The sequence below is a fragment of the Nicotiana tabacum genome, chromosome 15 (assembly GCF_000715075.1).
Source record: "Nicotiana tabacum cultivar K326 chromosome 15, ASM71507v2, whole genome shotgun sequence".
Lineage (NCBI taxonomy): Eukaryota > Viridiplantae > Streptophyta > Magnoliopsida > Solanales > Solanaceae > Nicotiana > Nicotiana tabacum.
In genome coordinates this window covers 21,598,640-21,612,702 of record NC_134094.1, presented here as the reverse complement: position 1 = coordinate 21,612,702, position 14,063 = coordinate 21,598,640, and the positions used below count along the sequence as shown (strand labels likewise).

General features: G+C 36.2%; 1 protein-coding gene across 1 annotated transcript; it reads right to left on the bottom strand.

Annotated features, from left to right (window-relative positions):
* Nucleotides 1-10,449: 10,449 nt before the first annotated feature.
* Nucleotides 10,450-13,854, bottom strand: LOC107802362 (UDP-glycosyltransferase 74G1). Its single transcript, XM_016625843.2, has 2 exons — nucleotides 13,122-13,854; nucleotides 10,450-11,435 (listed from the first exon to the last, which is right to left on the bottom strand). The coding sequence occupies exons 1-2, from the start codon at nucleotides 13,761-13,763 to the stop codon at nucleotides 10,707-10,709; spliced, it is 1,371 nt and encodes a 456-aa protein (XP_016481329.1). The 5' UTR covers nucleotides 13,764-13,854; the 3' UTR covers nucleotides 10,450-10,706.
* Nucleotides 13,855-14,063: the final 209 nt, after the last annotated feature.

The window sequence follows — 14,063 nt, the reverse complement described above, 5'->3', positions numbered from 1 at the left end:
AGAGTGCTAGTGGCCTTGATGGACTCACTGACTTGTTTTATCAAACATGCTGGGATGTTATTGGTGCTGATATACACAACATGGTACTACACTTCTATGGAGAAGCTGCATTGCCTAAATCCATCACTCACACCAATCTAGTATTGCTGCCCAAGAAACCTAGAGTTGAGACCTTCTCTGACTTAAGACCTATTAGTTTGAGCAACTTCATTAACAAGGTTTTGTCTAGGGTGTTACATGACAGATTGGAGAGCTTTTTGCCATCTCTAATAGCTCCTAATCAATCCAGATTTGTAAAGGGTAGGAGTATATTTGAGAACATCTTATTGACTCAAGAAATTGTCACTGACATAAGGTTAAGGGGAAAGCCAGCTAATGTAGTGATCGAGCTTGATATGACTAAGGCCTATGATAGGGTTTCATGGAAGTACTTATTGCATGTGCTAAGGAAGATGGGATTTTCTGAACGCTTCATCAACATGGTTTGGAACTTGATGTCAAATAACTGGTATTCAGTATTGGTGAATGGGAAGTCCTCAGGGTTCTTTAAGTCGACAAGGGGTGTGAAACAAGGGGATCCCCTATCTCTAGCATTGTTCATTCTGTCAACTGAGGTACTTTCTAGGTCTTTGAATAAGCTCTTTGAAGACAAGTCATTTGTGGGATTTGGAATGCCTAAGTGGTCTGATCCTTTAAACCACTTGGCGTATGCTGATGATACGATAATCTTTGCATCTGCTCATCCTCCCCCTTTGAGCAAGATTATGGCAGTGCTGGGGAACTATGAGAAGATATCAGGTCAGATGATCAACAAAGATAAGACTTCATATTACATGCATTCAAAGGTTGCTAATGGATTATTTCAGGCAGTTAGAGCTATTACAGGATTTGCAAAAGGTAAATTCCCCTTCACATATCTAGGGTGTTCTATTTTTTACACTAGAATGAGGAAGGACTATTATGAAGATCTTATCAAGAAGGTGAAGGCTAAATTGCATTCATGGAAAGGAAAGCTGCTGTCATTTGGAGAAAAGGCAACACTCATCTCTAGTGTGTTGCAAAGTATTCCAGTTCATATGTTATCAGTCCTTGATCTACCAAATAATATCCTGGGGCACCTACATAATAAGACTTTTGCTAGGTTCTTTTGGAGCACAAAGGAAGAAGAGAGAAGCAGACACTGGGCTTCATGGCAAAATCTTTGCCTTCCTAAAGAGGAAGGGTGGCTAGGTTTTAGGTCCTTAAATGATGTCTCAAGGGCACTGTTTCTAAACTATGGTGGAGGTTTAGGACCACAAAATCTTTATGGTCTAATTTTATGTGGAATAAGTATTGCAAGAAGGAGTTACCAACAGTGGTGCATTTTAGGGGATGGTCTCATGTTTGGAGACAAATGCGGAATGCTAGGGAAGAAGTAGAACATGAGATCGTATGGGAATTGAAGAGTGGAACAACTAATATTTGGCATGAAAATTGGACTGGATTGGGTGCACTTTATCACGTATTACCTGAGGACTTTCCAATCAATGAAGGTCTTCAGGAGGTGGCAGAACTACGGCAAGGGGAAGCATGGGATGATCAGCTGCTAGATCAAACTTTCAATGAGGAAATTGCAGAACACATAAGGCTACATGTGCACTATGAAGGCAGTGAGGGATATTGGGATAGGCCATACTGGATGCCAACTCCTTCAAGCAAGTTTAGTGTTAGCAGTGCTTGGCAAATATTAAGGCATAGGGCTGATCCTAATCAGGAATTCAAGTTAATGTGGATTAAAGGTTTGCCATTCAAGATATCCTTCTTCTTGTGGAGGCAGAAAATAGCCACCGATGACATGTGGAGGAGGCAATGGCAAATGGTGATGTCTAGATGTTGGTGTTGTCAGCAGCCCCAAGAAGAATCCATTGAGCATATATTTGTCACAAGTCCTACTGCCTCTAAGGTATGGAACTTGTTCATGGGAGCTGCTAGAATTTTTGTGCAATTGATTCAATTGAAGCAGATTATAAGGCATTGGTGGTATGCTCAGTGTTGTCCAAAATTAAAGCCACTATTTCAAGCAGTACCAGCTATCATCACTTGGGGAGCTTTGGAAGAGAAGAAATGCAGGTAAACATGGTGGCTCAGTGTCCACAAATAGGGTGATTCATGAGATAAATAGGACATTGCATCAACTGGCAAGGGTGAGGTATGCTTGGATCCCTAATATTCCATTGTTATGGCCAGACATGATTCAATACTTTGAAGAATATAAACCTATATTAATCACTACAAGAGTAACATGGCAGCTTCCTTTTCATGGTTGATACAAATGTAATACGGATGAAGCTTCAAAGGGCAATCCTGGACCTAGCTCCCTAGGCTTTTGTGTGAGGGATGATGAAGGTGATGTGGTGTATGCTAGGGCAGTAGACCTGGGAGTGACAACTAATGTGGTGGCTGAAGCTAAGGCTATTCTTCAAGGGTTAGAATATTGTGTGGAGCATGATCTTCACCCTCTCATACTGGAGACTGATTCATTGGTGATGAAGAAGGCGATAGAAGGGGAATGGGATCCTCCTTGGGTAATTGCACAGGATGTGAAGAAAATTATAGAGATGAAGGACAACTTCAATGTGATCTTTCAACATGTGTTTCAGAAAGGCAACTCAATGGCGGATTTTATAGCTAACATTATGTTCTCTTTTGCAGGTACATCTAAGTTTCATTTATTCTCTGAACTGCCTAGTGCAGGGAGGAGGTTGATCAATCTAGACAAATCTCAATCATCTAACCTTAGGGTTAGGATAGCAAATAGAAGAACCCCAGACTGATGGCTTTACAGGATTGGACTCTGCACAAACTGATATGTCCAAATGCTAAGGAAAATGCTGAACCCATCATATGGTATTTTTGGAGATTGTTGAATCATTTGTCAGTGGTATTAGCATGCTTTCATGCTCAATCTGAGTAAAGTTTAGCAATGTTTAGAATGATGTCTACATTAAAGGTTCTAGTAGGGAAGGATCTGAGCTTACAAGATCACAAAAGGCACAATTTCAAAGGCTGGCCTTTGCCTTGCAAAGCCTTCTTAAAGCCAGCTCATGCCTGGCTTTTGCCTTGTAAAGCCTGGCTAAAGCCAGCTCATGCCTGACTTTTGTCTTGTAAAGCCTGCCTAAAGCCAGCTCATGCCTGGCCTTTGCCCTGTAAAGCCTACCTAAAGCCAGCTTAAGCCTGACTTTTGCCTTGCAAAGCCTGACTAAAGTCAGCTCATGCCTGGCCTTTGCCTTGCAAAGCCTGTCTAAAGCCAGGCTCCTCTTTTACACATTAATCTTGATGAGTGAGCACATGATTAATACTTGAACAAAATCAGTCCATTACATATGGAGATCATATAGTAGCTATACTTGGAAGACTATGCTGGCTTCAACTCTGTGGTGGAGATGTTTGGAATTCATTTTAACCTATGGACAATATACCCTGGTGCCTGGTGAGAGCTTGATAGGTGCTGCTTGGTATTTTCCAATGACAATTGGATTCACATACACTGATAGGAGAAGGAAGCATTCAACTTATCATGTTGTAATAACAATAAAGAGCTCACTGCTCCATCACAAAGAGTATGAAAATCTTACAAAAATATTCAGTAGTAAATAATTCGGGAAAATAATATTTCAAAATCTTTAATACGTTGCTTCAATATCAAGTTTAAAAATGTCAAATACTTCATATTAATAATATTTAATTTAAAGAAAATCAACCTTCAAATAATGTACAGAATAAAAGAAACCAAGTTCCAACTAAACAGGTAAAACAATTAGCAGGAAAAGGTCAAGCAAATTTAAAGTATATGAATCAAATCAATGATGTAGTATATAACAAGATTTAATAATTTAATTAACATGCAATAATGATCTACACAATTTTAAAACATAATCCTTCACATTTAGCCCGTGTACACACTCGTCACCTCGTGTACACGACGCTCATCACACTACAATTAATACCAATCCTAGGAGAAATTTCCCCCATACAAGGTTAGACAAGTCACTTACCTCAACTTGCTCCGATTTAATCACGTAGTATGCCTTTTCCTCAATTTTCTTACTCTGATCGACTCGAATCTAGTCATAATTAATTCGATACAGTCAACAAAACTTATATAATCAATTCCATAAGAAAATACTACATTTTCAATAAAATTCGAAATTAACTCAAAAATGGCCTGTGGGACCCACGTCTCGGAACCCGACAAAAGTTACAAAATCCGACAACCCATTCAATTACGAGTTCAACCATACTAATTTCACTCAAATCCGACTCCGAATCGGTGTTCAAATCTCGAAAATTCAATTTATGAAGTTTCTATAATCTTCCCCAAATTTCCACCTCAAAGTACCAATCAGATGATGAAATCATTGATATATTAACCAAATGCGAGTTAGAATCACTTACCCCGATGAATTTCTTGAAAATCCCACGAAAAATCGTCTCCAACCGAGCTCCCAAAATCCAAAAATGAAATAATAACCTAAACCTCGGATATATAGTACATCCTCTGAACTCAATTTCGCGGTCAGCGAAATTTCAAGTACGGCCGCGCCCCAGGTCCCGCGGTCGCGAAAAAATGGTGCGGCCGTGAAATTCTTGAGGCTGTACAGCCAGACTTTAATATTTTGGCCATAACTTTCTCTACAGATGTCCAAATGATTACTTCTTTATCTTTCTGGAAACTAGACACGAAGGGCTACAATTTTCGTTTTTGAATCATCTTAAAATTCCTTGTAGATCGAAAGGTATAGGCTTCCGAAGTCGGACCAGCGGATCTGCAGAACTTCCTGGAGCGCGATCGCGGACAAAATTGCACGGTCCACGAAAGTTTAAGCGCGGCCGCAAAATTCTACTGCGCTCCGCACTCTTATGTGCGGTCCGCGCCCCTTCTTCGCCTCAGTGCCCAAAATTGTGCGGACCACACCCCCAAAAATGCCAGAATAATATTAGAGTGCTGAAATGCCGGGACTCGCTCAAAACTCACCCTGAAACTCATCCGGAACCTCCCGGACACAAACTATATATGAATTTCAATCATAAAATACGCTACGGGAACACATATGGGGCACATAATGAAAATAAATTAGAAGATTGGAATGGGATTCTAGCAAGACACATATGGGGCACAAGATGGGCTGGCTGGGCAGAACTCAAGGCCAGTGATACTAGGAGTGGCATAATTACTATGTGGGACAAAAGACTTTGGAATTGTATTGAAATTCAACATGGTACTTATTCCATCTCAAGCATGCTGGAAAACACTAATGAGAACTTCAGATTCTGCTTTACAGGGGTGTATGGGCCACACACAAACTGGGAAAGAGAAGAGTTATGGAATGAACTAGGAGCTATTAGAGGAATATGGGATGAGCAATGGGTAATAAGAGGCAATTTCAATGTTTGTAGGTTTGAAAGTGAAAGGCATAATTGTCTGAGAAGATCAAGGGCCATGAGGGGTTCTTAGATGTCATTCAAGATCTTTGCTTATTAGACTTACCATTGCAGGGAGCTCAATTCACCTGGTCCAGAGGAGAGGAGAATATCCAAGCATCAAGAATAGATAGATTTCTTGTGTCATCAGAATGAAATGATACGTTCCAAAAAATTAGTGAAGTTGCGCTTCCCAAAGTCATCTCAAATCATTCTCCTATCATGTTGGAAAGTGGGGACTGGGATTCAAATCCATCCTACTTTAAATTTGAAAATATGTGGTTAAACATGGAAGGCTTTCAGGATAGGATCAAGTCATGGTGGCAGAGTTATGAAGTCAATGGCACTCCTGACTTTGTATTGGTAAATAAATTGAAGTTATTAAAAAAATATCTCACAACTTGGAACAGAGAGGAATATGGCAGAACTGCAGGTAGGAGGGGAAGAGCCCTAGATGAGCTTTTCTTTTTGCAACAACAAACTAAAGGCAAAATTATTTCTCAAGAAGAAAAATCCTGCATGATGAGACTTCAAATGGAAATTCAGCAGCTGGCCAAAGCAGAAGAAGTTTCCTGGAGGCAAAAATCAAGATGTTTGTGGCTCAAAGAAGGGGATAAAAATACTAAGTTCTTTCAGAAAGTTGCTAATTCCAATAGGAGAAATAATCGTATTGACAGACTCAAAATTGAAGATGATTTCATTGAAGACATGGCTTTAATGAGAGGTGAGATTTTAGACTTCTATCAGAAGTTGTACACTGAAAATGAAAGATGGAGACCTTCAGCAAGGCTAGAAGAGGCAGAAGTTTTGGACATTATCAAAGCTTGTGCACCTGATAAAGCTCCAGGTCCAGATGGTTACACTATGGCATTTTACCAGAAATCATGGGCGGTGGTAAAGAATGATATCATGGGTGCACTTCATTATTTTTACCAGAATGGCAACTTAGTCAGGTTTTATAATGCCTCGTTTATAGCTCTAATCCCTAAGAAGAAAGGAGCCACTGAATTGAGGGACTATAGACCAATCAACTTGATTGGCAGTGTTTATAAAATAGCCTCCAAGATCATAGCATAGAGGTTGAAAGGGGTGATAGGGAAGCTAGTTTCAGGACATCAAAATGCTTTCATCAAATCAAGGTAGATCACTGATGCAGCTCTAATAGCCAATGAAATATTAGATTGGAAGATAAAGTCTGGGCAACCTGGTCCACTTTTCAAACTTGACATTGAAAAGGTATTTGACCAACTCAATTGGGCGTACTTGATCAATATACCCAGGAAGATGGGATTTGGAGAATGCTGGATTAGATGGATTAAATTTTGTATTACCACAGTGAAGTACTCAATTCTAATCAATGGTGGACCGGTTGGGTTTTTCTCTCCCCACAAAGGCCTCAGACTGGGAGATCCACTGTCACCTTTTTTGTTCATTCTTGCTATGGAAAGCCTAAGCAAAATGTTAAACAAAGCTAACCAGCTCCATTGGCTAGAGGGTTTTAAGGTGGGCAATGAAGAGGGCAATTCTGTGATTGTGTCGCATCTGCTATACGCAGACGACACTCTGATTTTTTGCGGAGCTGAAAAATCACAAGTTCTATATCTTAATCTCACGCTAATGATCTTTGAAGCTATTTCAGGCCTACACGTGAACATGCTGAAAAGCACCATCTATCCGGTTAACACAATTCCAAATCTGGATGAGCTTACATAGGTTATGTATTGTAAAGTGGGATCTTTCCCTACATCATATCTGGGGATCCCATTGGGAGCTAGATACAAGTCTCAAGGCATCTGGAATGGAGTGATTAAAAAAATTAAAAGAAAGCTGGCTTCCTGAAAAATGCAATACCTATCCTTTGGAGGCAGACTTACACTCATCAATAGTGTGCTAGATAGCATACCAACATATTTCATGTCCTTATTCCCAATCCCAACTAAGGTACAAAGGAGACTTGATCAATTAAGGAGAGATTTTTTATGGGAAGGCAACAGTAACACTCACAAGTTCCATCTGGTTAAATGGCCAAGAGTTATTCTTCCCAAGAACCATGGAAGGCTAGGGATAAAGGACCTTGCCTTGCATAACAAGAGTTTATTGATGAAATGACATTAGAGGTACAACGTGAAAAGTTCAGGGCTATGGAAAACAGTAATTCAAGCAAAGTATGGGATGGCAAACAACTGGTGCACTAGGCAGGGGAGAGCTCCACATGGTTCGGGCCCCTGGAAACACATTTCAAAGCTTTGGGAAGAATTCAAGCTCAAGTCATCACTCAAGCCAGGGAACGTGGCTCATATATCATTCTGGAAAGATAAATGGCTAGGTACAGAGACCTTGAAAGATGAATTTTCAGCTTTATTTTTACTTGCTAATAATAAAGATGCAACTATCTCACATGTTTGGCAAAATGGTGCTTGGGCTCCACATTTCAGAAGGGACATCCAAGATTGGGAATTGAATGATCTGTTGGGTTTGCTCAATAAATTATCAGGTGCTAAGGTCAATTCCCAGGTGCAGGATAGGTTGGAATGGGGTGAATCAAAAGAGAGAACCTATACTGTCAAAAGAGGATATGACAATCTATGCTCCAATAAGGAATTGATCGACAAATGGCCATGAAAGCTTATATGGAAAACCAAACTACCTACAAAAGTAGCTGGCTTTATGGGGACAACATTGTATGAAGCTTGTCTTACTCAAGACAATCTTAGCAGAAGAAGTATACCGACCGTGAATAGATGTTATATGTGCCAGATGGAATCAGAGAGTGTGAGGCATCTTTTTTGCACTGTTCAGTAGCAACTGATATTTGGAGTATGTTTTTATCAGTTTTTGGACTTGCCTGGGTTATGCCAAACAGTATCAAGGAAGCATATGAGAGTTGGTGTTCTTGGAGAGTTGGGAAATCCATCAAAAAGACTTGGTCAATGGTACCTGGTGCTATTTTTTGGAGTATTTGGAATGAAAGGAACCGTAGATGTTTTGATGGGATTTCAACTCCCAACCACACACTTAAAGCCACGTGTTTAATTAACTTGTTTAGTTGGTTCAATCAGGCCCCTGTAACTAGTGTTGAACTATTTTTTGATTTTGTCTGCTCCTTAGTTGTCCCGTAAGTTTTCTGCATATGAGCAGACAATACCCTTATGTTGTAATTTTTGCTATGCATCTTCTTGATGCCTTTTAATGAAATTCCCTTACTTCATCAAAAAAAAAAAAATGCTACGGACCTGCTCGCGCAATTAAATTTCCCAAATAACACCTAAAACTACGAATGGGACACCAAATCAAAGGAAATTTTCAAGAAAACTTTAAAACTTATATTTTTACAACCGGGCGTCAGAATCACGTCAAATCAACTCCGTTTCTCACCAAATTCGGCAGACAAGTCATAAATATTATAGTGGACCTATATCGGATTCTGAAACTAAAATACGGACCCGGTGTCCATAAATCCAACATCATTAATTTCTTAAAACTCATAAGCTTTCAAACTTTTAATTTTTCATTAAAATTCCATATCTCGGGTTAGGGATCTCGGAATTCGATTTCGGGCATATGCCCAAGTCCCAAATCACGATACGGACCTACCGGAACTGTCAAAATAATGATCCGAGTCCATTTGCTCAAAATATTGACCAAAGTCAACTCAGTTGAGTTTTAAAGCTCTAATTCAGATTTTAATCTATTTTTCACATAAAAACTTTTCGAAAAATTTTACGGACTGTGCACGCAAGTCGAAAAAATGATAAATAGTGCTTTTCGAGGTCTTAGAACACAAAATTAATTATTAAATTTAAAGATGATATTTTGGGTCATCACACATATGTAATCAATTATTTTTGCTACGTGGTGTTAAAATATTTGTTCATTGACAGAGATTGGTGGAGTTAGATCAATGACAAGTTAAGACCAAGATAAGGTGCAATTGAAGACCCGAGGAGGAGTGAAAAAGAAGACGGTGTCTGAAGAATTGTGTATCGTGTATGCTTTAAAATTTACAATTATGTGTAACTTGAAACCTATTGTGGAATGTAAATTCTTTTTATTCTTAGCTAAGTTATTAAAAGCCTTACGTGTAACTTTGAATTTGTTTTGGAATCTAAAATATTTGGAACTTTAACTATTATGACTAGTTATTCTTGTAGCAAATTCTTTAATTTGTGGCAATAAAAGTTTGAATTCGTGGCTATATATATATATATATATATCACGTAACAAAAATATGGTTATACATTCTCACTTTTTGTAGCAAATGAAGAAATCTTTAGCTATAATTTTATATATTTCATGGCAAGAGAATGGATTCTTAGCTACCTAAATATTTGTGGCAAATACTTCAATTCATAGCTATGAATTTTTGAACTTGTAGCTGAGAAAAATACTATTGCCACGAAAACTAAAATATAAAAATAGCCACAAAACTTCAATTTTCGTGGCAAACAAATTAACTCTTTTGCCACAGTAAAACACCTTGTGGCACAATATAAAAATTGCTATATAGATTATTTTTCGTGGCAAAAGATAGCTAACTTTTAGTTACGCTACATTTTGCTACGGATGCTACGGAAAAAAATATTGTGGCTAAAGTGTTTAGCTACGGAAATTTTCATATTTAGCTACAATGTATTTTGTAGCTACATATACAAAATATTGTAGTGGTCATATTCTCTGTAACGGATCATGCACTTAATGCTGTATAATATTTTTCATTGAATGTTACCGGATGACGGCATTTATTTTGTCTTTATGTGTATCATTCTCTCCGATGACAAGCGAGATCATTGCTTCCGGGTTTGGCTATCTTCTGTCTTCGGTTCCACGTATCGCTTTCTCATGAGATCATTAAATATGAACATATTTTAACCCATGCATTTAGTTAATTAAATCCAAAAAATCAGTTAAAAGTATGATGGCAAATAAAAAAAACTAATCATCTAACAAAGAAGACGGGAACGACTCATTCATTATTACCCCTTAGCGTACTTTTTGTTTCTATTTTTGTGTGCTTAGCAAAAGAATTGATTAAGCAGTGAAATACAGTAATCTCTAACTATCATATTTCGAAATTTCTAATAGACAAGATATTACAACATGTTGCAATTACAAAAATGGAAATAAGGTGAAAATAAAATATGATTCAGGTAACACTTGACTTTCCTAGTTCAACCTAAAAAGAAAAAGCAAAACATAAATCAGCTTCTTCAATTTTTTTTTATAATTCTAATTAACTAACTTCCCATTTATGAAATAGTCACCAACTTGGAAACAAATTCTTCAATATTTTTATCTGAAGTTCCACCTTCATCCACAGCATTTCTAGCCAATTCCTTCCATTTCTTTGCATTATCCCTAATCTTTTTTCCTTTCTCTTCTTCCATCACTATCTTAATACATTCTTCAATAACTTCTCTTCTAACTATTCCTTTTTCATCTTGTTTTGCTCTAACTCCTATCTCCCAAATATTTTTCACAAGCTTTGCATTTATAGGTTGATCTGACCATTGTGGCATTGTAACCATTGGTACGCCCAAACTAATTGCTTCCAAAGTCGAATTCCATCCACAGTGCGTGAGAAAACACCCTATTGATTTATGTTCCAATACTTGTAATTGTGGGCACCATGACACGACTAATCCTTTTTCACTTGCTAATTCCTCTAAAAAGTTGTTGGGAAGTTTGGATTCTTCAGTGGATCTAACTACCCACAAGAAATTATTGTCGCTTTTCTTCAAACCCCATGCCAATTCTTCCATTTGCTCAGGTTCTACTTTGGCATAACTTCCAAATGATACATATACTACTGAGCTAATTGGTTGATGGTTTAACCAATTTAGGCATTCATTTGTCATTGGCTTGAAGACACTAAGGCCATACTCTTTGTCATTTGGTAGTCTCTTGTCTAGGTATACGGATGGTATAGTTGGTCCAATTGTGCTGATTGGATAAAGCTTGGACATCCAATCAATTACCTACATGTCAAACAATTACATCCACGTAAGAGTTCATGTAACAAATTGAATGTGGATTGAAGTTATATATATATACCATATAAAAAATATTTACGCAATCAATGTAGTTTAATATGTTATAGCAGGTTAGTTATTAATTTTATTACCAATTAATGCTTATAATAAAAATTTATTGTAATTACCACCTATTTATAAATACTTATTACACAATTAATGGGTAGAATTTAAGCTCAATAGATAATTGAGTATTAAAAAAATGAACTCCAACCTATTATGGGTTTATTAATTTCCTTCTTTTTTTCCCCTAATATATAATACCCCTCGAGCGGATATTTTTTTTGTTAAACTTCTAAAATTTGTGGTTGAATAAATAGCATTTGGACCAGACTCCTTTTGAAAAAAAATATATTTTAAAAAGTAATACTGCACTTTCTCAATTATTGTAAAACTTTCCAAATTATTAAAAGTTGTGTCACTTTACTTCAAATCACTGTTTCTTCTGACTGGTATTACGAAGCCCGCACTTGGACACATTCAGCTGGCAGAACTTCCTCAGAAATCAAAGTTCCAAATGGAACAGACAAATTAAGAAAAAACAAAAACAAAAATAAGAGTTTACAGTTGTATGTACTCGTACAAATACAGTTTATATAATCAGATTACTTACTACATAATTATTACTTGGAAAAAAAATTTATCAGCATTAAATGATAATCTATTAAAAATAATAACTTATTCTATTATCACATTCACAGGTTAAAATTTATATAAAATGTTTCTTTCCACTATAAGTAGAGTCCATTACTTAGATGATCACTCAATTTTTCGAGATTATCTATCAAAGTTATCTTTCTTTTATTTATAACATTAAAGTCACTTAACTATGTCTATATCACTCAGAAGGTCACTTAACCAGATTTATCAAACTTTTAATCGCCAAATACCTATTTTACCCTCTAAATTATCAACTTTTATCTTCTGTTTTTTTTTGCTTTTTTAATATTATGATTTTTCTCTTTTTAATCAACATTATGGATTTACCTATAAAACAAAAATATTTTTAAAAAAAAATAAAAAATAAAAAATATATTTTCCTAGTATTATAATGTCAAAATAATAATATAATTGAGCATAATATTCAAAAATATGTAATGTATATTAAAAAAATACTTTTATTTTAAATAATTATTTTCTATAGTAAGTGCATAGAATATATATTTTTAAACTTTATTTTCTTTCAATCTCAATTATGTAAATAAATTTTTAATTTTTTTTGTTAATATAACAAATTGTTCTAATTAACTTCTACTATGCTCAATATTTTATTATTCCAACACTATATATGTTTAAATACTATTTTAATTTTTTTTTAATTATAAATAAAATTTATTTATTCTAAGGTAAGTCCATAATATAAATTAAAAAGAAAAAAATTATTATATTAGAAAGCTAAAAAAAAGAAGAAGATAAAAGTTGATAATTTAGAGGGTAAAATAAGTATTTGATGATCAAAATTTTTAGAAATTTAGTTGAGTGACCTTCTGAGTGCTATTGACATAGTTAAGTTACTTTGTTGTTACAAATGAAAGAAAGATGACTTTGGTAGATAATTTCAAAGAGTTGAGTAACCATTTGAGTAGTTGATTAATATATAACTTAAATATCAAAAAATAAAAAATCTCTTACCTCGTTCTCCAACTCATAGAAGCTATTGATTAGAACCCAATCCACATTCTCAAGATTTGAGAATTGATCCACCAACATTTCAAGTATTTTTGCTGATTCAGGATTAGAAACAAAAGTAGGTACATCTGAACTCTCAATTGTTACTAATCCAGGAACTATGATTTCTTTATCAACTTCAATAGGAGGAAGTTTAATAACTCCTTTTAGTACATGGTAATAAATGTTGTCCACTGCACAAGATTGAGTGAAAAAAGCAGCAGTAACTAATCCAAACTTGTTTCCCACTTCAACAGCCCAAGGAAGGAATGGATCATAAACAATGCAATTCACAGGACAACCACGAGTCGTTAACGTTTCAATAAGCTGAGACAGAGTGTTAGAGCCAACTTCTTTGAATCTTGTTATGTATGCTGCGAAGCTGTCTGCTTGTTCGTAGCCGCCATCATCATAGCCATCAGAAATGGCCTCGATTGACACAGGAGTTGACAATTCTTGCATGGTTTTCAAGAAGGATTTTGTAGTTGCTATAGTGATTTTGACACCTTTGGATTGTAAACGTTTGGAGAATTGGAGCATAGGATTTATGTGACCTTGGGCTGGATATGGAAAAATCAAGCAATGAGCTTTGTGAGTAGTCATCATTTTTTGCAACTTCCTCTCAATTGATGGATGGCTAATTAAGATTGAGAGGATGGAAAAAATCCTGCAGTGAAAATGTGGTTCTTATAGTTTGTGGATAGAGTTTCAAGTGTCTCGAATTGTACATACATTCCTAAGAGAGTGTCTTGGCTTCTACTTACTGTCTCAATCAATACCAACATGTGCAGTGACATAAGCAGGTCATATGCATTGAAGGGAAAAGCTAGGGTCATGTGGGCAAACTGCAAAAGACCTAGGGTGTGTTTGGTAAAAAAAATATATATTTTCCTTTTGAAAAATAAG